At 42.7% G+C, this 27,705-nt stretch overlaps 1 protein-coding gene and 1 long non-coding RNA gene across 4 annotated transcripts in view; one reads left to right on the top strand and one right to left on the bottom strand.

Moving 5' to 3' along the window:
• Positions 1–23,862, top strand: part of LOC125765007 (putative tyramine receptor 2) — a 28,489-nt gene extending 4,627 nt beyond the window's left edge. For all 3 annotated transcript variants that reach the window (XM_049429837.1, XM_049429838.1, XM_049429836.1), the window contains one exon: positions 16,798–23,862. In XM_049429837.1, coding sequence (XP_049285794.1) covers positions 16,950–18,809 — 1,860 coding nt within the window. In that variant the 5' untranslated portion in view covers positions 16,798–16,949 and the 3' untranslated portion in view covers positions 18,810–23,862. The remainder of the gene's footprint in view (positions 1–16,797) is intronic.
• LOC125765206 (uncharacterized) overlaps positions 1–27,705 on the bottom strand; it is a 361,639-nt gene that overhangs the window by 169,016 nt on the left and 164,918 nt on the right. The gene's annotated exons all lie outside the window — the stretch shown is intronic.

Here is a 27,705-nt window from a genome sequence, read left to right as displayed (position 1 = left end):
CAGCAAAACGCTGATACATCGCTTTAATGCTCTGACAGCGTCTCATACTCGTACAATTACCTCAAACTGATGTCTTTTAATCTCGCTACCACACTGTAAGTGGTTTGAAGTGGAACCGTGGATGAGTTGTCTTTCGAGACCATTATCCATCCCCCTTCCTTGTCATGATCGACAATCATTTGTTTGAAGCCAATGCCCACGCATCAGGCCTTCAATCAGACCCTTCTTTAGATTATCCATAACCCAATTAGCTCATGGCAATGCAAAACATATGTGCGTACGTAGCGAAGGGTGTGTATCGCACCACCAAAGTGTGTTTGTATTTATAAAGCCGGCCCAACTCTTCCGGCAACCGATGCCGATTGAACCCTTGTCACGAGAATAGATTGTAGTGCCGAGCAACCAGTGGAAGGACCCTTTCCGCTTCGTATCATTGCCTGTTTTCCGTGCCACAAACAGCAAATGGGTGTAAAGTGTAGCTTGCACGTATGTAGACGAAACACAAGAGAAGAAAAGGTTTTCGAATAATGTTTATCAAAACCTCTATCCCTGCCCATACTCACACGCTGAACCAACACAAAACGTAGCGATAAAGAACAACGCCTGAAGAGCCTTTAATTTCTTTTTACGCCCTTGACGCGGGTCTATTACACGATACACAGATCCTTGACAAAAAAGCCCCCAAAACTCGGTGGAGCTTTTTTCTGGACGGCCACTCCCGAAAGACAAGGATCCACTTAGCCCAGGCAAATATGGTACACCGTACAGCCCCAACCACAAAAGCTCGACGCTCGGTAAAAGTTATCCGAAACAAGCCTCATTCCGGGGAAAAAAACTCATCGACATTGATGCGTGTTTTTTCCTCTCTTTTCTATTTTGTGCGATGAAATGAAGAAGGTGAGACCTCTCACCACCTTTTAATTTGTCTGCAAAAAAAGAATTCCACCCCATTCCCACCTCCCATGTAACGCCATTTATTCATGATTATGGTTTGGAAATTGTTTTCTGCCATTTAATAGGAGCAAGCTATCTATGACGATACTTTAAGGCCTGTTTAAGGCGTTTCAACCTTCCCATTACCCGAAAGTGGTTATTGGTGTTTGCTTTTACAGCACGATCAAGGCTTATGGCATCAGTTAAACGAGAAAAGACGGATCCGGATCAATTTAAAGTTATTTCATATTTTTAGCTTTACCAGCTGCTGTGTTTAGTAATGCGATACGATTATCGTACTTCAAGCATTACGCAACAGAAACAACGTTCACTGGCAGAGATCAGAATACCTTCACCATCTTTAAAATGTACTCCGCTTTATTGATTTCTATTTAATAACATTGCTTGTACAAAATTTGCGTAGGATCGGGTTTTGATAATAAGAGAAGAAAGGCTCCTTGCAAAGCCCACACGTGCCCGAAACCAGACAGGTCGTTCATTTGTTAAGTAATTTTCCATCCCATCCCAGTTGATTGGTGGCTTATCAAATTTCCTATTTAGAATCTTTTCTATGGAAGCATATTTCTAGCAAAAGAAAGAGGTGGACAAAAATAAAGCCTTTCGATGAGTTTCCTTAATGTCTCGTGTCCATTTACTTCCATTCTTTCACTCATTTTTTGTCGGGCTGCTGGGTAAATATTAAGTAGCAAAAATAAATTCTCCATTTTAACGTTCACCGCATGGTCAAACTATCGATTTCAATTATCGGAAGCGTCTGCTCTGCCCTGGGGTGGGGAAAACTTTTTCCCCAAACCGGATCAATCGAAGGCGGAAACGATCGAAACTAATGCCACACGATTAAGGCAAAGTCAGCTTGTCGGTATGGCAGAATCCCAAGCCGACAGAAGAAAAAAAAACCGAACACCAAAAGCTACCCAAAAGCGTTCTACATCGAAGGGGCGTGTTGCAGTGAAAGATCAAAGGCTAAGCGAGACACAACGTGCTCATAGCCGGTCGAGAACGACAGCTCCGTTCTGAGGGGTAGATTCAACCCGACTCATAGCTTTTCCCCACGAACCGATACCAGAAGAATCGGAAAATTTGTGCTTCGTTCGTGTAAAACATTGCTTCAGCAACAGAAACAATCATTTCCATAGCTATAACCTTTCGATTGGCCTATCATCGACAGCGTGTGTGTGTGAGTGTCTGGATATTGACGTTGGTACGTTATTTATGTCCACCGCGTAATGAAAAGGTTCAAATAAATCGGAATTAGGGCTTTACGCGGGAAACGATATTTCATTCGCTCTTTTTGTTGTCATTTGCCGCGATATGGTCAATTTTCATGTCCGATTGTTTATTGACAGGCTGATGACCAGAAACACAAATTAATGTACATCAATTAAACACAAATCGACATATTGAATGGGGTTTCCCACAATGGTGCAAACAAAATGGTAGAATGGACTGGATTGATGCAAACATTGCCAACTCGGGTGAACCATTTTGAAGAAATGGAACGTTCGGAATTAAATGCGGTCGAACGTGCGTGATGATCTTAATGGGGATTTTATTGGCAAGTGCAAAACCCAATATTGGGCTGTGTCTGTGTTCCGGTTGAAATGAATTTTGTAAATCTCATACCGCCCTACATCGCTCATCTTGCTAAACCGCCTGTATGTGTGTGGAAAGGCAATATCGAAAGTATTACAAATCCATGGAGCTTAAACAGAAGCGTTCCCTTACCTCTAGGGACTGTTTCTTACGTTACGATCTTCATACCCAACTAAATCCATCTCCGCCCCCATTACACTAGGCCCTTTTATCGCATCGGAAGCAAATCCTTATCCGGGCGGTATGGCGAAATTTTCCTGTCATGCTTTTGATTGGAAAACAGATTGAAGGTCATATCTAAGACCGAGAGCTTCATCTAATCGCCTACAAGCCCTTTGCCTGGTGGATGGTCGAACCAGCAGGAAAGCATCTAATTCAATATCGTGTCACCTTCTGTCACGGCGCAACAGCTTGTGCACGGAGCAACTTAGGAAGCGCAAACCCCTTGTCGGGCTCCAAGGTTATGTTGGTCCCACCATAAGACCCAGCTTTTTAAGGGATATTAAACACCAAGGCGGTACATACGAACGCCATGTTCGTCCCACTGGGAAAAGTTCCTCCTGTCGATCGTTCGCCACACCACGGAAAACCATGCTGGCCGAAGGTAATTGTGAACGAGTTTCCGAAACATGTACACGCACACGCTAGGGAAAAAAAGAAAGGAAAACCGTAAAGTAAAGTATTCTAATTTAAAAACTCCTCCTAATGAAATTGCTTTCAACATTCAACCGGACCGCCAACTGCTTTTCACCTCAACGAAAGCAATGTTTTAGGCGATGGGGCAACGTTCCTGCTTCCAGTTTTCACATAATCAAAGCAAATTAATTATCGAAACAACTTTGGTTTTTGGCATTGTTTTTTTGGATGCTCCTTTTTGATGTCCTTTCGTACAGTTCCCGTGCTATACAAACAACATCTCGCACCGAACTGAAAGCTTAAAACTTTTCGCACGTTTCTCGGGTGCGTACCACGTGCTTTGCAATTAATTTATCGTTCGTGTTCTGCTTGTCCATTTATCCATTCACATCCAATCATCATTTCTACTGCATCTTGCTTTTATTTAATGTTTGTGATGTTTTTGAATACTAATACGCTTTCATCCTGGAACTTAACTTCTGCTAAACAGCAGTGCAGATTAATTATCCACCCGGAACTCATCCACTACACGCTCAAGCTATTCATCCACCAACTAGCTTCTACGGTCAATTGCAAAATTGTGGAGGGAGAGAGAGAGAAAAAAATCCCCAAAAATCCACAGATTAGCCGGACGCAGTAACCGGGAACATCAAAATCGGTCTCTTCGGACGGTGATTAATGAGTGGGACATACCGGTAATCCCCACTCTGACACACACACATCGAGATAAAAAAACAGCTTACCACAACTGATGGCCGGACACAAGGGCTTAAAATTCATATCACGCTATGGATGCAGCAAAAGTTGATCTCCGTACATTCACGACTCTCACTCACCGGCATTTTGAACGCATGCCGAAGTGCCGAAACTGGTTTGGAGCTTTAGCAGAAGGAAGGGGGGGAGAAAAAAGCTTAATGCAATGTTGCACTCCACAACTGTTGTCGTTGCTGAGTGGTTTTGCCATTTTTTTTTTGCTTCTGATTTAGCTGAGTGTCATAGAGACAAACACGGTTTTAACCATACGTATGCAATTTTCCCATTTTGTTATTTTACCTTTTTTTCGAGCGGGGGAGAATAGGGGAGCATTTTTTCAAAAACTTTAACCCATTTTCTGTGTACAGCAACAAAAAAAATTGGGGTTTAAACTTTACGACCACACTCCAAAAATTCTACCAACTACCATTTTAGATGGGGGGGGAGAAAAAACCCACATGTAAAACACCGACCAAAAAAAAACCGGATGCGATGAGAAAACTATGCCGAACCCGAAAAACTGTGGCCGTGGAAACGTGCCAAAAAGCTACTATTAAATGGCGAATGTGAACGAAATTGGAAGCAAAACCTCTGCGACGGGTGTAAAGAGAAAGGTAAAGAACACTTTTCCCCACAACCGCACAAAGCGACCGCACAGGGTGTTCCAAAATGAAGAACCCAGCAATACAAATACACGCGAGACGCGTAAACGTTCATGTTGGTTTTTGTGTGGCCATTTTGCATCGGGGGCTGTTTTTTTTGTTCTTCAGTTGCGGGAAAGCTTTGTATGGTACCGGTGTTACTATTTTTTGTTTCCTTTCTGTTGCTGTAGTAGTTACCGTTCGCTGTGATCTGGTGTTTTGGGAAAACGTGCCCCAACTTTTCCTTCATTTTAGTGATGGGTTATGAAGGATGAAGTAAAAAACAAAAAACCAACCGGCACAACCCCATATATTACGCTTGACACACGCCGGTACAACCGGTGCATTTAAATGGAATTTGTTACCCTGCTTTGTGAGTGTATTTGTATGAGAAAAGATTTTGGTAAATTAAAATTTAACCGGCCGCAACTCTTTAACGGTGAAAGTATAATACATTTCAACCCCGAAAAAGGGGACTTTGCCACTACCAAGAGTCTGCTGTGCTATTTTCCTCATCAGTTGTTTGCTTATTTTTCGGCTTACTAAGCCGATAGACTGGTATCATTCACTTATGCAAATGTTTGGCTAGCTTCCTTCAAACCTCGTGGTAATAAGGTCGTTTATCATAAGTCATCATCTTCAGAGCAGATTTGTCATCTGAGATAGATGGAAGGTTAGGCTGTCTCTTATCTATCCATCTTGTCATAAACCACCCTTAACCCATCATATTTCATGAGTTGACACCCTGAGAATGGAATGTCTTTTGGGAACGTTCCTTAAGTCCGGCTTGAAGTTGCCCGAAGAACGGAAATGAGAAATGTGTTTGGGAAATTCTAACACATTTTCCAATTATAGCACAAAAATGTAACGATTTTAATATTATTAGAAAAAATCTTTTTCTTAAATGATTTTACTACTCACAGATGGGCTTATCATTGAAACTCCATCTGTTTCTAAAACATTATAAATTCATCCGTAAATGTGACTGCCAAATTGATATGGACCATGTGAAACTCATTCGAATGGCTACTGCCCATTCAGAACCAAATGGACCAATCGAATCGATTACCAAAGCACAATCGACATGAACATTATCAAAAGCATGGTGGAAATGATTTTATTTCCTTCCCGTTCTCAACTGATATACCCCCAAGAGGGAAAAAGCTTGTTTTTCCCAATCGTAATAGCTTCCGATCAAAATCTCGTCCTTTTTTTCTGGTTCCTTCCAACCTCGAAACGATTCGAAACTGGTTCGCTTAATCACAAAGAACATGGAAATTTAATGAAAAAAGTTTCCTTCAGAATAAACTGCCCTTCCCCTCAAAATGTGCTTGTTCGCTCGTTTGATTAACCATTTTTTAAATAACATGAATCGCTACCAATTGTACCATTTGCGAACAGCCAACGGGCAGGATATGTTTGGCAAACTTTCCACCATTTATCATTCAGCTCAAATTCAATCATTTTTAAACGATGCGAAGAAAAAAACAAAAACGATCCATCAAGCATCGGGCAAAACGTTTTCTATGAATTGCAAAACATTTGCCACATTAGAAATGAAAATTGTATTACTGATAATGATATTTTTCTCTCTCTTTTTTTGGCGGGTGAGTGGAAAAAATTCCAAATGTATCATCTAGCTCAAAATGTTCCCAAAAAAAAGTAACGAGTAGATTAAAGGCATCTCAATTGCTCACTCACTCACACTACGCCATGTGTTGCTCCTTTCGTGTGCAACGGACTGGGGACGGATGGTGCAAGCAGACAAAAACAGACGACGGTTCGTTCGGTTTAATGGAGACGAACACCGAGCCAATCGGGAATGATTGGAATGACATTCCGATAAGTAGCAAAAGTGAATGGGTGTGGGTAAATTCTTTCCCTTCTGCCATCATTTCCATCCGATCGCTCGCAGGGACAGGGACGCCCACATTCTTCACCATCTTCTCCCGATGGTACCGGCCAAGTGCCATTCAGATTCCACCAAGATCTATCACCCAATCGGGTCCCTCCTTCGTACCTTACGTACCCAAGGATATATTCTGCGAAGTGTTTGATAAGCTGTTAGCAGCAGACAAGTCATTCGTCGATTCAATTCACGCCGTCAAGTGAAGGGCGAAATTAAATTGACGGCTGCTTCGGTGCCACGTGATGGCATGACGTTTGCAGCATGTTGATGGTGCTTCTTCCGTCTGCTTCTTATGGGTTTTAGAAATTAGAAATCTACCAAACACTTGCTAGAGCGCGAATCTGCTGCAAGCGGCAGCATCTCATTAGCCGCTAAAGAAAAGTGGTTGGGTGCTAAACGGATGTGACATAAATGATTATCTCGTGTTAAAAGCTCATTAAAAGAAAACGAGAACTATGAGTTTATTACTTTTTTAGTAAGCAGTTATTAAAATCAAAAGATTAACAGAATAGTTTTCTAATTTTTGTAATTTATTAAGCTTTACAGGGTTATCTAGGGTATAATGAACATATTCGTCGAGATGTTATTTTGTTTAAGCGTATGTTTTACTATTTGTCGTTGCTAAACATATAGAACAAATCATCGCCATCTTCTGCACAATTCTATAACTTCCTGAAAAAGTCATCTAAAATCTTGAACAAAATATTTCGATGACAATGTATAATTATAACCTCGAAAACTCTGCATTAAATGTTTCACAAGTTTAAAGCAAATAATCGCCACACAGTTTTGTGTTCCTTTCTGTCTCCATCATGTCGTACAAAAAAAATGAATACAATTGCTTACCAGTTAATAAATAACGCTAAAAACAGTAACTTAATCAAATCGTAAGGCGGATCGCTTTCCATTCCAACATATTTGAGATAGCTCAATTGCATAACATGAGTTTCACAGCTTTTTTCGCTGCTTTCGTGGATTAAACCAAAAAAAAAATCCGAAACACACCCCACAAATCACTGTCATCGGGAAGCATGTCACTATATGCTTACACAAGAGAGCACTCACGGAAATGAAGCGAGATTACCCGATTGCGTTTTTCCTTTCCGTTATATATATACACATATTTTTTTTGTACTGTCTCTATCTTTCGGTTGATGTTAATCCACATGGCAACCTACCGTTGACCAACTATTTTCCACGCTCGGGAATTGGGGCATTCCCGTATTACTTTTTTCCCCGCTGTTGCGTGACAACCGCATTATCTTTTCCTTGCTAACCCCTTTCATTTGCTGCACACACACACACCCTTAGAACGGACACAAACACACAGACACAAGGCTTGTGATCGAATCGCAACTGCTACCATTCCCACGGGTCCTGAACAAGGGTGAACATTTACATCATGTCAGAGTTTTTTTTTGTCTCTCCTCAACCTACCAATCGAATGTGTGTGTGTGTGTGTGTGTGTTGTTCACAGTTTTCCCACGTTTTGCCCCACACAAACACAAGCAAAAAAAAGTCCCAATCAGCCCTTCGAATTGTTCGGCTTTGATTACGAATCGAGTGGACGTTTTATTAATCACGTCATGCGGCAAATCAACGGTCACCGTTTCACCATTGGATATTTAACAAAACATATTTAGTATATTACAGCACAATATTTCCCATCATGTACCAAAAAAAGGAGATGCATTTTAGTAGAATAAATTGAATTTATTGACGAAAAACATCGGGTTCCATCGACAGCAGGGACAAGAAAAAACAAATCAAAGAGCGATTTTTTCCTATTAACCCCAGTTATCCATCCTTCCCTTTTGTAGCAGAGTGTGTTTTATCTTTCCAACATTTCCTAATCGATAACTCGTTATGCATTGTGATTTGAAAATCGATTCTTGATGAGCCTCTAAACCATGACGAGTGCGGAGCGCGGAGGAATTTTCTTTCTGCATTGCTATTCTACGTCGAAGCCCGTTTTTTGTTTTGTTTTCTCTTTTAATTTATTATCATACGCATAATTTACGAGCATTCGTGATGATAGCTATTTTCCGTTCAATTCCTTCCTCAGTGTGATTGTAATATGAAAAAAAGAAAATCGACAACAGTTTACAACGATTTGTAACGCTGATGAAGGTTTGATTCACCCCGATTGTTAGTACCCTCCACGCCCGTTTGATATCGACCTCATTCCGATATGCATTGATTTATTGCACAGCACCAGACACACGTGGTGGCCACCCACTAGCGTTCGATTGATTTCGCATCCCATAACCGGAAAAAATCAAACCCATTTATATATGAATCCCCTTTTCCGCTCGCTCCCTTAGATATAGAGTGCGGGAAATTTTGCTTCATTTTTTTGTTCTTTTCGTCGCAATTCTGTTTTCTGACCGAGGAACATCATATTTCATGTTTTATGATGTGAACAATAAATTGGACCCCATTTTATGATGACAAACGGGTACAGCAGGTCTCGGTCGCACCATTTCATCGCAACCATAAAACGTTGATCATTTTCCTTCCGCCCAAGAGGAGTGGGGGGAGGGATGATGGTCGGCTATTGAAAAACTATAGTGCGCCAAGATTCTACTCCATAAAAAAACCCACCAGATTGCAGTATTGCCACCTGCTCGCAAACTTTGACCACTTTTCGCGTTAATCAACCGCCGGTTCATTGGTTGTTGGCGGCTTTATTTACACCTTCTGGCAGCTTTCCAATACCCACACATACGCACACTTATTTACTGAACCAATCAAAACGGTACGACCGACGCACCAACCACAACACGATGCTCGTAAACAACCACCCCCAACCATCAACCATGATGCTACCGAACACACAGCTGCCAATGAGCCATTTGATGAGGCAAAAAAGTAAAAAATCGTTTCCCATCCTTTCCCGACATGACATAATCGGTCGTGGAAGCCCACACGCCCAGGTGCCAAAAATCTACTAACCGACGCTAGAAGATGCTTATGAGATAGAGAACAAATTCTTTTCTTTGCCATCCACAAACAAGCTGTGGTGCAATTTTACGCAATTCACAATTTTCCACCAGTACTGTCTGTAGTGCATTCATGAAGGAAACATCACTTCATTACGTGCTCAACGATACGGTTGCTGGTGCTGATCGTCACCACACCAAAAACCACGGGTCGGAGGCAACAACGAAATTGCTTCTTGTCACGAAAATTTTACCCTCCCACCCTACGGTCACCCGATTCAGTGTGTGTCTAAAAACATCAACAATCTTTTTGGCACTCGCAACGATGCGAACAACTTCATTAGTGCGGCAAAATGCATTTCTTCGCTCTCCCTCATTTTCCCACCCCTCCCCAACCACCTCACGGACATCAACGCCCCAAAAAGGTTAACGATCTTGGCAAGGTCACATCACCCCTTTTTGGTGCTGCAATCGAGCCACCATGCTTCAAAGCCGGCATTTCTCGAACGGTCGAAAGAAAGATGGACGGATTTCATCATTATCGTAACGGTACATCATTGGAAAAAGGAAAAGCGACGCACATGCCGGACAGTTGGGTCATCAACGACATGTATGCAATATTAGATGCCATTCAGCTGTACCGATACGGGCAACTTGTGTACAACCGGTTGTGAAGATCCACACAGATGATAGTGGCAGCACCTTTGCACCGTGACGATGAAAGGCGTACTGGCTTTGATCACGTTTCGATGATCTAATAAAAGTGCCACAGTTTCTTGGCTCGATTATCTTTACCGGGTGTGCCGATGGACGATTTTTGTTTTTGAAACTAACGTTTCAGTGCTGCGTGTGACGACACACTCGGTCCCGAACGTTATTTCTTGGGAAGATTTTATTTAATTGGACTTCGTTTCGAGAACTTTATGTCCTACCGAGAAACCATGCTTACATCATGGTGCGTAAAAAGCAACAAAAAAAAGTGCTCTCGACGTCAGTTTTCCTTCATAGTCGGCTATCTGTAACTCGAATTACTCACAACTGAAAATTCAATTCTATTTCACTGTCCTGTCAGTTTGAACCTCAAATAAATCATCACAACCTCAAAGGTGTCGGTAATTTTGTTTGGAGAAATATTAAAATTTCTCTGCTGGAACAGTTCTTTTAACTTATTATATTTAAAGATCATTAGAGTTCCGGGTGGTAAAGTTGAATATACATAATTGAATTTGGAATCTTTCTATTTTTCTTTTATATTTTTATCGACATTACAGGTGTATTCGTTGAGAAAACCCTGTAGAGAATCAAATTCATTTTGACCAACATATTTCCTTGTTCTAATCTTACATCATAAAAGATCCAGAAAGAAGGACAGATTTAACATCTAAAAGAAGATATTCCAGTTTAACTTGAATAGATTGCAGAAATGAATCTAGATAATGGATAAAACATGTCTTCTCAAGACTCGATGTAAACAAAATTTATGTAGAAGTAAATATTTTAAAGTAGAAAAAAATCCAACAAAACATAAACGAACTGAAATTTTAAATAGGGTCAATTTTGACAAAACTTCTGAAAAGATCCGATGCTTCCAATACTCAAGTTTCAAATCTCTTCGATCTTCAAATTATTCATGCATTTTTCTCCACAGAAAAAAGCGAAAAGTTAATCTCGTTTCAATAAGTAGCAGAGCGAGTTAAAAATGCATTGCCTTGTTTGTTAGATATAAACGATAAATGTTGCGTCTGCCATGTTGTTGCGTTCTCAAAGGCGAGATATTCAAACACCAATACGCTTCACACTGCAAAACGTGTTCGATGCATTCACGGCGCGGCCACTATCGCTTCCGGGTTCTTCCGCGAGCAAAGTGTAGTAAAAACTAAGTGCAAATTGGTTCAACACTGATTACTTTTGCTAATAAAACGATTCCCATCTCAGCGGCACCCGGAACAAGGCGGCCAAAAGATTGAACCCTCCAAACTATCCAACAGCACTGCCAGAAATAGTGCTCCAACAGTACAACAGGGAAATTTCAACTACCAAAAACAACGCATTCGACGGACGCCATAAAATACGTTAATCTTGAAACCAACTAGAATCGAGAACGAACCGATGGGCACGTACTGGTTGGTTGAAAACTTTAATTTCCGTTCCGACTCCGATTGTTGAAACGATCTACTTGGAAAGGTCGACTTTTCTATGATTTAATATCGACCTACGGTCGAATACGGCGGCCCAAAAGGCATTGAATGTTTAACATCACACACATATACACCCCCGTCCAACAGCATTCGAAGACACATTTGAAGAAAGAAACCCACGACCAGAAAAGGGCCCCCAGCAGTGGGCGTTTATTTTTTTTCTCCACCTTCGGCATCCTTCAAAAGGTCGAAGGGTATTTTTCTCGAGAAGAAACCTCCATCAACTATGCACCATACGTCACCGGCAAAATGGAAAGATGAGTATAAAAAGTGACCAGACTGGTGGACTGCTGCTGCTGTTGTTCGGCTCGACATCACCCATCGACATTGCTCGATTGCTATTTTCGATTTGCCTCGACTTTTGGCGCTCACCCGCCAAGTGATACGTTGTTTACTATTTACTCGCTCCCGTTTGTAGAATCAACATGGGACGTATAAAAGGCCGTAACACCTTCATGCCTCATCTCTGCTACAGCTCGTCATCATCGGCAGCGGCAGCCAAACCATGAAAGGCACGCTTGAGTTTCCACTCGAGTGTATCGCACCACGGCTCTGGTGTGCACGTGTTTTCCTTGGAAAACTGTCGAAACTCTTAAGCCTTCGTGCTGGTACACAAACACGCTCGGCATATAATACACCCCTCCGGGCCCCTGTCCATCAACACGACCAGATACTTTCGCAGCTAATAATCTTAATCATTCCCGAGGGCGATTTATTTAGGCGCATTGGCCATAAAAAACACTCACACCGGCATGCTGTATGAAGTGGAAGCCGCTTATAAACCTACTCACGCTGCGGTAAGTGAGTGAGTGGAGCGTATTAAGTTGTTAAATAAAATAATCAATAAAACCCATTCGTCTCCCGGGACGCTACCGGCAAAGCAGAACACGCAATGACACGCACCTCTTATCTGTAAATGCAAATTTCCGCCTGATCTAATACACGCAGTAATGGGAAACGAGCAACAACCAAACAAACGCAGACACACACACAAAACCTGGAAGCTTAATGGGATCTCGTGATAATGGTTTGGTTGATTTCCTCCCCAATCCCGCAATCGAAGATCCGCGTAATGCAGAATCGGATTTTCAATATCAATTAATTAAAAGCACAGATAATTGTGTGCCAATAGACGAGAATGATGCGACCGGCAATGATGACGAGAGCCGATAGCATGGTAATCACCGATCGAAAACCTTTTGCAAATGTTCTCCACCTCTTTGCCATTGTGTGCCCAGACTGTGGAACCATTACAAGCTCAAGCACATCCATTTTTCGATTGCTTTTTTTCTTCACTCGCTTCACCATTAAAATCTCGACCGATTTTCGCTCAGGGACTTATCAAATATTTGCCATTCGATAAAACCCGTAAAATGAAGCTCAACCGGATGGATTTTAGCGTTTTACAAAAAGAAAACTCCTCATGCTCCTAAAACCCTTTTGCCCAATTCTCACTTCCACGACCATTTGTCGATGAGTTTGAGGAACAATAAATGTGCGAATATTGAACCAACGTTCCAGCGGACGGTGTGTAATGTTAGCCCTACCGGGTTGACAAGCACCGTTCGCATGAGTCTGGCTGCCTCAGGAGACAAATTACCCAAAAAACCACAAACGATCCTTCGTGCGAATATCATTTTCAACCGGCAAGATCCAAACAGAGGTTTATCACGAACGGCCATCAGGAACAATTACTTGCATGGGCAGGAAAGTGGCGAAGCGAGCCGGCTAGCAACCGGGCCGGTAATTTAATGGAACGAAGAACGGCTCGGTTGGGTTATCGTACGCGGTGGTTAAGTTATCGTCCGGAAAATGGTCCACAAGCTTTAGTACGATAAGCTGCTGGATGATTGTAGTGAGAGCTTCATCGCCGTCCAACTTTACGGAAACTCATATTCAGTGCCACGTTAGTAAAAACGAAAATATGGCGTTGAATGTGAACGTGGTTTCGGAATTCATATCTGAACCAATGTCCCCAAACTTTGCCGCTAAGCCTTCGTTAGTTCTATATTCCACCATGAGCTAAGTGCTAATGATGACGATTTGGTCGTGTATAGATACGTTGGTAAACAATTTGTTACTTAGCGTGAAAGGTTTTTGTTGGTCACGCAGGCACACCATCCAGTGTTCCATTATCGAATAATTAATTTTTAAAGAATTATTTTATTTTGCTAATTGCTCGTATTCAATGAAATTTATTGATCTCAATTTGAGTTTACCAGGCCTCTAATGTACAATTAATTGGTCTCAACTGGGGGTCTCCAAACTACGACCCACTCGGGAGATCCCGAGATTGGCCCTCAGCTGTGGCTATTCCACTCAAATCTAAAAAGTTTGGAGACCCCTGGTCTAGACTAAATAGACTGCATCAGTTTGGTCGTTTGGTCATTTCAATGACATGACCATTTTTTTGGCTAGTCTAATAAACTATTCACTCATGAAGTCATCCTGTCATAGTTCTCAATAACAATCATTTTTCTGAGCATCCAGAAGATCTCATCCTTTTTCCAGGAGATCTTATACTGGTGACTAGTGTTGGGTCAAGTAGCTCTTTTGCTACTTGCTACAATAAGATGACCGGAGCGATTGAAATATCTCCTTCGCTCTTGACCCACTAGCTATAGCCTTAGGAAATTTTCAAATTTTAAGATTTTTTTTATTGTTTTATTATTTTTTATTCATTTTTAAATTTTAAGCATTATTTGATTGAACAGAAACTCATTGCAACCCATTGGCATTAAAATAAATCTATTTATTTTTTTTTGCAAAATTTCCCAAAAAAAACGTAAGCCTTATGAAATTTTCGAGTTGAAAATTTTTCAAATTTTTTTTCTGATTTTTTATTCTTTTTTTTTAATTTAAAGCACTATTTAAGTGAAAAGAAACGTATTGCAACAAATTCCCATTGAAATATTTTACATTTAAAATTTTTGCTACATTGGTGAAAAATGAGGAAAATTTTACATTTTCTCAAACAGAGCAAGGAACTTGGTTCCTCAAATAACTTCTGGCACAGACATCTGAGGGCATGGCTGTACAAGAAGAAAATGTAGCCATTGGTGCCATCTATCGACCACAGGTTAAAGATTGGCGATCCGTTAGATACCGACCGAGTTATAGGCAAAACTTGGTGCAAAAATGAGGAAAATTTTACATTTTCTCAAACAGGGTAAGGAACTTGGTTCCTCGAATAACTTGTGGCACAGACATCTGAAGGCATGGCTGTCCAAGAAGAAAATCTAGCCATTGGTGCCATCTATCGACCACAGTTTAAAGATTGGCGATTTGTTGGATACCAACCGAGTTATAGGCAAAATTTGGTGCAAAAATGAGGAAAATTTTACATTTTCTCAAACAGGGTAAGGAACTTGGTTCCTCAAATAACTTCTGGCACAAACATCTGAGGGCATGGCTGTCCAAAAGGAAAATGTAGCCATTGGTGCCATCTATCGACCACAGGTTAAAGATTGGCGATCCGTTGTATACCAACCGAGTTATAGGCAAAATTTGGTGCAAAAATGAGGAAAATTTTCATTTTTTTTTAATTTTTTGATTTTTTTATTATTTTTCACTCTTTTTTTTATTTCAAGCATTATTTGAGTGAAAAGAAACTCATTGCAACCCATTGGCATTAAAATAAATCAATTTAATTTTTTTTGCAAAATTTCCCAAAAAAAATCGTAAGGGGTAAGCCTTTTGAAATTTTCGAGTTGAAATTTTTTTTAAATTTTTTTTCTGATTTTTTATTCTTTTTTTAATTTAAAGCACTATTTAAGTGAAGAGAAACTTGTTGCAACAAATTCCCATCAAAATATTTTACATTTAAAATTTTTGCTACATTGCTCAAAAATGAGGAAAATTTTACATTTTCTCAAACAGGGTAAGGAACTTGGTTCCTAGAATAACTTCTGGCACAGACATCTGAGGGCATGGCTGTCCAAGAAGAAAATCTAGCCATTGGTGCCATCTATCGACCACAGGTAAAAGATTGGCGATCCGTTGTATACCAACCGAGTTATAGGCAAAATTTGGTGCAAAAATGAGGAAAATTTTCATTTTTTTTAATTTTTTGATTTTTTTATTATTTTTCATTCTTTTTTTTATTTCAAACATTATTTGAGTGAAAACAAACTCATTGCAACCCATTAGCATTAAAATAAAAAAATTTAATTTTTTTTGCAAAATTTCCCAAAAAAATCGTAAGGGGTAAGCCTTATGAAATTTTCGAGTTGAAATTTTTTTTTGATTTTTTTCTGATTTTTTATTCTTTTTTTAATTTAAAGCACTATTTAAGTGAAGAGAAACTTATTGCAACAAATTCCCAGTAAAATATATCTCATTTATAAATTTTGCTAAGTTTCCCAAAAAACCAAGAGCTATAGCCTTAGGAAATTTTCAAATGGGAGCGCATCGCACAATCGCTCCTGTGTGTAGCGCTCCGTACTAGTGATGGGTCATACGATTCATTTCACGGCTCGACCCGGAATCGGGTGCAGCAATATCGGAATCGACTCCGACCCGTGGGTGCAGCGGGTTCGGGCCGACCCGTAGGTATAGGTAGATTCAGTAGTTCCGACCCGAACTCGCTGCCGACCCGGTAGGTTCGGGTCGACCCGCTCATCACTACTCCGTACGGAGCTACCTATTTTTCCCGTGGGCTGTGCGAGAGCGCGCACATTAAGATGAGCGGAGCGATTGAGGTACCTCTTTCGCTCTTGACCCAACACTACTAGCGACTAAGAGATTGAAGTCAATTTTGCCCGAATTCTACATCTCAGTTTTGGTCATGTTTTAGACAATTTCAAAAGTTTGATCAGATGTTCAAACCTCAAGAAAATTATGCATCGCTGTCTTGATGCTCTGTTAAGCAACTGCTAGATTTGTAAACCATTTATGTTCATTGTAGCAGAGTTTCTCATTCGCCTCACTATCTCTTTAAACTTCTGGCGATGATCCTGGTAATAACAAGAGTAGTAACACCATCTTCTTCAGAATAAACCGAAACGTCTTGTAGATGAAACATCTGACATTGCTGTACTTGATCTTTCTTGTAAATGAGATATTTTGAGATTTGACACTTTCATTAGATATTACACTAGAATATTGCTTCTTGCTATATAAGAGTACAGTTACTTTGAACTCAAATTGATCTTTTCTTTTCTCTATTGCAGGAAAACTGTACCAAAACCATTCAACAACAGCAAACCATTGTAAAAGGCTTGCCTTAGTAAGAGGAATTAAGTTGATCTACGATCGCATGCGCTGAGTGTGACAGAGGCCGCGACGACGTAAAACGTCGTGGCCAGGAACAACGCTCCGCACCATGGGTGCACTTCTGGAAAACTTTAGCAACAGCACTGCTCATTCAGCCGACAAGTACGGCCCCGATACACCGTCATCTCGCGAACTCGGCATGGTAATTACGAAAGACGGACCGATTCCATCCGTATCCCTGGCAGGCCTAACGACAACGCTGGGGCTGGACGGATCGGCGAACGTAATGGTCGGTATGGGTGAGAACGGTTCCGGGCAATCGCAAAACCTAAGCAACTTGGGCGATGCTTGCCCCAAATCGGACGACATACTCTACCCAAGCATCTTCGGTATCGATCTGGCCGTACCACAGTGGGAAGCCATCGGTACGGCACTCATCCTAACGCTCATCATCATCATCACCATCGTCGGTAACATTCTCGTGATACTGAGCGTGTTCACGTACAAACCGCTCCGAATCGTGCAGAACTTCTTCATCGTGTCGCTGGCAGTGGCGGATCTGACCGTAGCCATCCTGGTGCTACCACTCAACGTTGCCTATTCGATACTCGGTCGCTGGGAGTTCGGCATACACGTGTGCAAGATGTGGCTCACCTCGGATGTGCTGTGCTGTACCGCCTCCATACTGAACCTTTGCGCGATCGCACTCGACCGCTACTGGGCCATCACCGACCCGATTAACTACGCCCAGAAGCGCACACTCGAGCGTGTGCTGGCGTTGATTGCGGGCGTTTGGGTGTTATCGTTGCTGATCAGCTCACCGCCACTGATCGGTTGGAACGACTGGCCCGAACAGTTCTCGAGCGAGTTCCCGTGTCAATTAACGAGCAATCAGGGGTACGTCATCTACTCGTCGCTCGGTTCATTCTTCATCCCGCTCGCCATCATGACGATCGTCTACATCGAAATCTATATCGCTACCCGGCGACGGTTACGCGAGCGTGCACAAGCCTCCAAGATTAATACGCTTGCAACGCGCAGCATCGGCATGGTGGCCGGTAATGGTGAAAAAGAGCTCACCACCACCCATCACCATCAGCTCCAGCATCACCATCCGGATGCGCAGCACCACGGTCAGGAGGATACAGTCCAGCACGACCAAGAGTCAATCAGTAGTGAAACGAACAACCACAACGAACACACCGACACCGGCAGTGGTGGTGCGCTGGCAGGGAAGCAGACAGATGCCAAAAAGAAGGGTCGTCGACTCGGTGCCCTGGACCGTTACTTCGGTCGGGGTTTGGTCGGTGGTGGTGGCAATCGGAAGAAACAGCACCGGAAACCGGACGGTGCCCGAACGGAGGACAGCCAACAGCACCGGCTGGCGGCAGCGCTGCATCAGCGCGAAGAAGACTCGGTGACGGATAATCCGGACAATTCCGGTTCGGGTGAAAGTGGCAGGGCGGCGCTGGATGCAACGCAACCGGCCGTTGTGTCCACATCCGGCAACTGTGATATTCCGCCGGGCGAACCGACGGAAACGGCCCGTAATGGGGGTGGCCATCGGGAGGTCGGTTTCCACGAGTCCACGACCGAGCTGGTGGCGAGCGGGACGGGCAATGCAACACCGGCCACCACCCGGATCGGTGGCCGGTTGAAACAATCGTTCCGCAAACCGGGTGGCATTAATCAGTTTATCGAGGAGAAGCAGAAAATTTCCCTATCGAAGGAAAGACGGGCCGCACGTACGCTCGGCATCATAATGGGCGTGTTCGTCGTGTGCTGGTTGCCGTTCTTCCTCATGTATGTCATCCTGCCGTTCTGTCCCAGCTGCTGTCCGACGAATAAGTTAATTAATTTCATCACCTGGCTGGGCTATATCAACTCCGCGCTCAACCCGATTATTTACACCATATTCAATCTAGACTATCGGCGGGCATTCAAGCGCCTGCTCGGCATTAAGCAGTGAAACCGTTGACGGGAGTGCCTACCGCTCCGGTACGGTTGTCGCACAGCGCACGATGGGAAGTCATTTCCGGGAAATCAGTTCATCTTCAGCGACCGTGTCCACTTTACGCTTCGATGCGAATGGGTATACAAAACGGGTGGGAAAGATACGTAGATAAAGCGTTATAAAAACAGCATCAACAAACGATCGAGCATTACATACACACCGAACAGAGCGATACAGATTTCACTCATCAAGCAGCCACTAAGTGGAACTGCTCGAAAGCTTTTACGCCGAGAGGAACTATTAACCATCCTCATCTATCGCTGAGTGTCCCCTTTTTCTCCTTTTTGCATTACCCTTTTCTGCCAAAAACCAACAGCAGAAGCAAAGCAACAGAAAAGTGGAAACGAAAGAGATTCATTCTCGAGCTATTGATTTTTATCGTTTTTTTACGCTTCCAGCTTTTTTTTGGCTAATTAATCCATGGAACTCCATGGTTTTGCAAGTACAATGGCTTGGTTTGCCGGCCTTTTTTAGGTTGTTGTCCCAAAAAAAACCTCTTCAACATCATTTATTTTATTCCCTTTTCTGTAGTCCGCTTTAAGTAGTGGAGCTAGAGGGAAAGCAAAAACATCGTTCAACTTTGGACAGATATCGCGAAACAAATAATACACAGAGTACCAAACAACAAAAAAAAAACCCACTAGTCCTTCTTTTGTCTTAAAACTCAATTCTTCCTCCTTCGCCATATTTCATTCACCGAAGCTTGAAAAGCACCAGGCGCCTCCATCTGCTTTCTTTTCGTTGCTTATTTTATTTTATTTAAGTTTTTTTTGCGCTCGTTTCACTTTATTAGGTTCGGGTTTCATTTCACGTGTCTTTTGTGGGAAGTTTTTTTTTATCTTCGTATTGTCTACTTTCAACTCACCCTCTCTGTTAAAAGGGGGCTAGAAGAGGATTTTGTGATGAAAATCATGCCAACAATATTACCACAACTGACCCCACTCGCTGTGGTAGAAAATGGCCGGTTGTTCCGGGAAAGCTGACTTCCGTAACCCGGAAGCTATCTTGTTATTCGGGAGCTGGTACAATTGCACTAGCCTTTCACTGTTTCCACAATGCCGACAAGTGGAACTTGCAATTCATGCTCATTCAACCTGCTGCCCTTATCTTTGATCGTTGCCCATTTTGTGTGCTGTGGTGTGTGATGTTGTGGGTCCTTTTTGCGCCACAGGACAACCGGTACAATGGACAACCCGGGTGCGGTGGTGCTTACAAACGAGTGGTCCTATTTTCTGCCACTTTTGGTTGCGGTTTTTTTTCCTGCCTCAGCCAAGCAGATTTTCTCGGGTTTTGTACCGTTCATCTTGCATCTTCGGAAGGCAAAAACCACGACCGGAAACGGAGCAGTCAGTGAATCGGTGCTTTAAAACCTTCTACAGGAGCGGTTTCTTTTTCGCCATCGCTTTCTTTTGAGTGATGTTTTCACTCCGACTTCTTTTACTTCGTTCACTAAAAACTTCCATTCCTGTTGCCTTCCCCGTCCCTCCCGCTTCCTCTTCTCTTTTTGCCACCTTCTTCTTCCTCGACGGTGTAATCAAACCAATCTTGGCGACAATAAATTCCTCTCCCTCGCTGTTGTCCCGAACAACAGCTCCCGGATCCGGTTGTTGTTAGCGCCACACCACCACCACAAACGGTTCATCCGGTACAATACAGATGCTGCAGCTTCAAACACTCGGCGGAACCGTTGATGAACGACAACAATAACAAGCCACTTTGTTCCCGTCACCAGTGGAAAGACATTTGCCCCCGTCTGCCGCGCGTCCGTGTCCATCTTTCCAGTGACTTTGCCACAAGATGGCCGGAGGTGGTCCATTCTTCATCGTCGTCACGGTCGCCAAGACGCACCGAGCTGAAGAAAAGAAAAACAGTTTCCAAAAACAAGCCCCAAGCGGCCGCATACCGCAATGTGTATTTTCCGGCCGCTTTCCACCATCGTTGGAGGTGGGAATGGGGAGGGAGGTGAGGAAGAGTGAAGGGAAGAAGCTTTTTCCATCCGTTCCAGTGACTGGGGAAAGACAACGCGACCGGGAAATCATTTTGTAACCGTGTGCTGTTGTACTACCCGCGAACATTCCAACAGACGATCGGGGAAAAGTTAAGATGGGAGGTGTGGGAAGGAGGAGGGAGAGGGAGGAGGAGGACAAGCAACCATCTTTTCTCGCGAGTGAAGCGGGACACATTGGATGTAATCAGAACAATGCAAAGACTTTTGCGCATCGGTAAATAACATCCCACATTATTCGGCGATACAACAAAGCAGGAATGGAAAGTGGAACAAAAGTTTTTCTTCCCCATACATCCGCCCATCAGCCAATGTGAGTGAATGCCACCGTTTCTGCACAACAAAACACTTCCTGACAACACACATTGCATGGGTACGAAAAGGCGATTAAACGAGCGCCCTCTAGTGGGTTGATTGTAAAGGCAAATTATAATCCTTCATGACACCGGGAAACACCGGCTAGCACACTTACCCACCCATCATACAGTTTCACTTTTTGTGTGATGTGAGATACTTAAAATGTTTGTCTCCTTCCGCTGAAATACTGAAACGGCAGCAGCAGCAACAACAACAACAAAATGCAAAATGTTTTCAAAGATGCTTCCCCACAGAATGCTTTTCCACCTAACGTGCTCAAAGCCGTAGGCTTGTTTTACTACCGGAGATTAACATTTTGTTTGTATACTTATGTTGTATTTTTTTTTGCTTCAGCATGATAATAATAATGTCAAAGGTGTAGTCTTCTTTAGCACCGTGACATTAATTAAAATTTTATTTTTGCGATTTTTCAACTAGCTTTTACTTTTTTGATAGCTTTTACTGAACTCGGCGCTGTCAAAGAAAAGGCGTAATGCATAAAATTTAATTAGTAAAACGAAATCATAAAACAGACAGAGAGACACAAAACCCTCTTGAGATACTCCAAAAAAAAGAAAGATAAAATTTCACCTCCTACCAAGAACAATTTTGCATTCATCGCTTCTTGGAATAAGTTTCCTTGCAACAAGACAAAGTTCTATTTGTGCTACGTCAGTGGATCACGCCTTGCGGGAGTAGTCTATTTGCATTCCAATCATTTCTCGCCCCCGCATACCAGGCAAGACAATAATATCCTATCGACCCTGACCAAACTATGATTATTATGATTATCTTCTGCTCGCTACGTTCACTTCACACTGTGCAGCTGTGCTGTTTCCCATGGAAAAAGCCACATCCTTTTCGAAGAACCAGGAAGTCCAAAAGCCTGCAAACTAGGGAAAGATTCAACAAACGAGATCGTCCTAGTGTTTGGTTTGATTTGAAAGTTTCTCACACAGCTTTCCGGTAATCTTTTGTTTATACTGCTTGGTTAGAAAGCTAGCAATACGTCCTCAACCGCAATTTAAACACGATGTAGAAACATCTTCAACTAGAATAGAGGAACAAAAAATAGACCAAAACTAACAGCTAGAAATAGGAAGAAAGATCTAAACTTTGTACGGAACTTTCACCTTTCATAGGAAAGAAGGGAATGCAGTTTAAAGTGAAGTTAAAAAAAAGGAGGACCTTCACCCAGATGAACTGGTTTTCCACAAATGACAACAAAACCTACAAAGTGCACGCAAAGCTACCGGAATGTTGCTCTGCAGTCGAGATATAGGGTGGTATGGAAGTGAGAAAACCTTGGAAAGAAAATCCAACCGAAAATCAGTCTTTCGGTCAAGTCTACACGAGTCCTCCCAAAACTAAAGCTAAGCGACGAAAAGCATAAAAACGCAACCCCAACCGAGAAGAACGGTGTGTGGTTGTGAATGTTCACGATATGTGCCCGAGACCTCCAGCAGCTTCTTTTTTCGAGCCCAAAGAGAACCCGCTGGACAGTGAAGGGCGAAAGGGAGAAGGGGGCCCTGTCCACATATCGACACGACGCCCAGTGCCATCTGTTGGCAGTAGATTTTTAGCAAAGGGGAGTTAACATATTTTTTTTTATTTTTACTTTTGTACAGAATAGAATAAACGCCTCGGAAAATATCACACACACACACACATGACACAGCGAGACAGGAGTCCGGACTGACACACGAACAGTACTGTGCACTGACTTTTCTACCCTTTAGACTAGGGGTGTGTCTGAGGAGGAAGTTGGTGGGACAATGTCTAACGATAGTTTTCTCGCCCCTTCTTCACTGCTTTGTAAAGTTCCATATTTCTACACCAATAGGTTCGTGTGAAAGTTCTGAGCAAGATACACGAGAAAAAAAATCAACACATTTCCGAACGGTTTCCAATGATGAACGAAAAGAGAAAAAAGCGGGAATAAAAAGCAAACAAAAAACAAAATTTAGTGAAATGTGAACGACAAAAAAAGTGTTTTTTTTTTGTTGTATTCCCTCCATACGGGAAACGTGTATAGTATATGATAGTGTTTTAAATTACTGCTACCGTTAGTGAGAAGTACCCGGAATGCTCCACGGGTTGCATCTCGGTCGGAAACGTTAACGATAAGGCAGCTGCATCGTGTGCGTATGTATGTGTGTATGAGGGCAATAGCAGCAGTAGTGGTAGTAGTGGAAAATATAAATTTCATAACGTACCTGTTGGAATCTTGTTTAATGCAATGTAATGTATGTTTTTCTATTATTTTCTTACAAGGTTCGTTTCATCTAGCGGCCCTTTTTCTAATGATAAAGTGAAGAAAATATGAAAAAAACACACACAGACACAGACACACAGACAGACAAATGCGTCCTCATATCGTTCCGTGGGTTCTAGTTCATTAACTAGACTCCGGTGCTTGTATGTATATTTTGTACATGTGCAAAAAATAAAACAAAACAAAGTTCGGGCAAAAAGGGTCCAGTGAGTGGTAAGCGAATGGGAGAGAAAGCGAAGCGAACGGGTGGGGGAAGGGAAACAAGAAGAACGAAGGTGTAGGATAAAATAGTAAACGAGCAAATAAACAAAAATGTTTCATCGTGGATGAAATTGCAAATGTAGCTAGTAGAGGCAGCACGGCCGCTGCACTGCGCGCTGCACACACAAAAAAAAAAATCGCGGTGCAACCAAGTCAAGTGATCATCAGGTTGGGTTAAGTTTTGTGTTGTTTTTTGTTTTGTTTTTTTGTTAACTTCTTGGACCACCGTAGGTGGAAAGAAAAACCATGTTCCTGGTGCAGCTACCCTGCTGCAATGCGACGACACCAGGTGTAACGAGTTTAATTGTGTAAGGTGGCGCTCGTGTGAGAACATGAGAATAGTCCAGCGATAGACGTACGGGAGTCATTTTGAGATTATTCTAAACCGTGGCAAGCAGCAGCAAACTAGCAGCCGAACATAGCTAACCGTGCTTATTGTTGTACCGTAGAACGGGATTATATGTGTAAGCGTGGTAATGTGGGTGGTAGGAAACAAAAAAAAAGTTTAAACTAAAATCAAATACTCTCCATGCAAGCCATTGTACATACAGTTGAGAGGAAATAGAAACGCTCTAAAAGCTTAACATGTACTAAATCCGCCAAAAACGAACGGTGATAGGGAATGTTTGTTTAAGCACGTAAAGGTGTCCGCCCTAAAGGATTTTATCCCTACTCTCAAGCGAAAGTGCAAAGTTCATCGCTTTCGAATTCTAAATGTGTATCTAGTAAATCAATTCCAAACAATCAAATGCATCAAAATCGAAAACACTATCACTAAAACAACAAATGGATTGCAAATGCAACGTACCGGTCGGTCTGTTTAATGGGATTTGCAACCCGTTTTGCAGTTGAACAAAAGCATTTAAAAAGGTTTAGCAGTACCGATACATGGAAGCAAATTAAATAAACCACACAGGCAAAGAACGGAAAGATATAAATCGGCCAATAGGAAGCGTGCGAGCACGGGAAGAACGTGAAGCGGAAACTAATTAAGCGAACAAAAAAGGAAAGTCAAATCAAACTCCATTGTGAAACTCTGAAACTATAAATATATATCACACGAAATGGAAACGCTGCCTAGTTTTAGTTTAATTGCAATAAAGAATTTGTTCGAACGAAATGTAAAGGAAAGTGTGTGGACGACGAATTTCAATCATTTCTCGATACATATTTCCCATCCGAATGCTACCCCGTTACCAGGAAAGTACCCCAGTGTGACACGACGTATGTATGTACGTTCGCATAAAATCCCTATCGTTGCTTCCATATTCCATCGTTCCCAAAGCGACCTCGAAAGAAACCGGTGGAAGGGTCGTCCCTTAATTCACGTCAATCAGTACGTCGCTGGCAACGTCACACTCTTTTCAATCTTAATCTACACCATCAGCATCATCGCAGGTTCGTAAGTTCGTCGTTCTGCATTTCTCACAAAACCCCCATTCCATTCGGATGCGACACTGAAAGCGGGCAATAGAAACGTTTGCTCGTTTCTGATTTAATTACCATTTAATTAGAAGGGAAAATTAAAAATTAATTAGATTCACAAGCCTGTCCGGCAGTCGGGTCCCCGTCTTTTCGTGCGGAAGATTTCACCCTTTCCCAGCCCGAATGGCCGTTCGACGAGTTGGTCACCAAAAAGGAGGACAAGCATTTGAAAATACCTACCCACTGACGGAACCCGTGGTTCACAAAGTGAAAAACTTTACATTTTCTTATACTTTTCCTTCATTTTCTTTGGCCAAAAAACTGCACACCTTGAATGGAAGGTGCACACCTGCACACCTTGAATCAAACCACTCGGTTAGGTAGAATAGCGGAACAGTTAATACCAAAAAAAGTTTCCTCGACAAAGAAAAAAACAAACTTCCAAAAGCTCCATTCCATTACTTTGCCCATCATACAAATGAACGGAAAAGTCACTTTTATCAGTAGAAGAAAAAAAAAATACTACATTCCACCGATCGAACGGATCGGCCACGGAGTTGTTCGGTCCGATTGGTTGATACCTTTGAACTTGAAACACGTGGCCCCTTTTCACGATTGCACCGATGTTCCGATGTGGGAAGCACACAACTCCTTTGAAACGCAGCGACTTAATGCAGCTCGTAGTTGGCAGCGTCCGGAAAAACGAACTTCTGCGAAACTTTTCCCGCTTTTCACTCGATCCACCGTACCGCGATGGGTCAGTTGATCAAGTTTTCTGAAGCGATTGATTTGATTACTATCAACCACACTGGCTGGATGAGACTGAGACTGGAGAAAATATGAAACATCATTCCACTCTACATCGTCCGCATCCGTAAGACAGCGACCGTCTTGTTTGCATTCACTTCGGGCAGAAGACACAGATTGCTTTTCATCGGCGCAACAGAAATGAAAGAGTTCAAAGACTTTACCAATCGATAATCATCAGTACCGGCAAAGGGTGAAAGCAAGGGTTCCTTTTCACATTGGCAACCATCTTCCCTACCTTCTTCCTTTCTGTCTGCGGTTTTTTTGTACGTTGAACTTTTCATCGGACCATCATGGAAAATGTTTTCCATCCAGCTGTCTAAATTCTGGAACCTCCAAAAGCCACAGCCAACCGTCCGCACCTCACAGCGGCCGAAGGACGGAGCGTTCACTTTGTCAACATCTGCCAAAAGTCACAGAATAGAGCAGGAGAATAGAAGATAGCAAACAGAAGAAAGAAAAAAAACATTTCAATATACTTGGCTATCGCCCAAGGACGTTGCCGTCATCCAAATTTACACCCACCCCGGGTCCCGGGTTTCATTTTCCGTCGACAGTTTAACCAAGCTTGTCGGCGGTTGATGAAGAAAGCTTCACGACCTGCTCCCTGGACGAAAGCCCGGGGTGTAGCGGAGTCCTCGCATTTCCAACATCCACCACAGAGGTTGGTTGCGGTTTGTTTATCATCCCAAAAGCCGTCCATCCTCCCAATTCTTAGGGCCGCCATTTTCACAGTAATTCGATCCGGTTTCGCTTTGCTTTTCACACCCAGGCTACAAAAAAAAACCCGAAACAACAACGGAAACACACGGACACCACGGTATCAAGTTTCGAGTGCGAACCGGCTTAGCCGTTCTGAGAAAGTTGCTAAAGCACACGCTTTTATCCGGTGGCAACGACTGTTGAATTGTACGCCGAAAACCGACGACTACTGGCGAAAATGGAAGTTTCATGCTCGAAGGTATCGGGCTTAACACAGCAATTAATAAAGCACCCACTCTAATCCCCCCACCTCCCCGTTAGCCTAAAAAACAGCAGAAGTTGAAGATGCTTTTTCAGCATTACCCCGATTGCTTTCACTCTTCCGTACTTTCTCGGTTCCGTTTTCGGTAGCACACTGTGTGTGATGCATGAAATTATGTTTCAATCAAGGCACTGACAGCAGCCGTAGCGGACAGTGAAAGCAGCGCAACCTTACCACACCTCGCTCGCTAACTTATACAGGCTTGCCCCTCGGGTCGGGTTATCAACGCCCCCCAAAGATTGTAATGCGCCATAATCATTACCACATCACGTGACTCTGAATGGCACGCACATCGGCACATTGTCGCACGCGGCCGGCACTCTTTTGTTGAGGAAGGCATCATAGACCACGCTTGGTACGTCTGTTCTTGCGGTGTGCGATCCTAACGCACAGTGATCTGACGCATAGTTTGACAGGGTTGAGCGAAAAGGCCAGATAGGCAACGTACTGCCGGCGACTCCTCACACCAGACACTGTCGAAGTCAGTCTGCTCGGAAGGTTTTAATGGTGTATGATGCATCGGAGTCTGAGCTCCGAACTGATAAGTTCAATACTGCAGCATGCGTCACTGCGTGCGTCCGTGCGTCACCCGCCATTATGGCGAAAGCTCAGGCTAGAATCAATGATACAATAATGCACTTGCTGTTGCACTTGCTGTACCCGGAACGGTTGACTTTTAACAACGAAATTTTGCCAC

This window comes from Anopheles funestus, chromosome 2RL, assembly GCF_943734845.2.
Source record: "Anopheles funestus chromosome 2RL, idAnoFuneDA-416_04, whole genome shotgun sequence".
Lineage (NCBI taxonomy): Eukaryota > Metazoa > Arthropoda > Insecta > Diptera > Culicidae > Anopheles > Anopheles funestus.
This window is presented reverse-complemented; position numbering and strand designations above follow the sequence as displayed.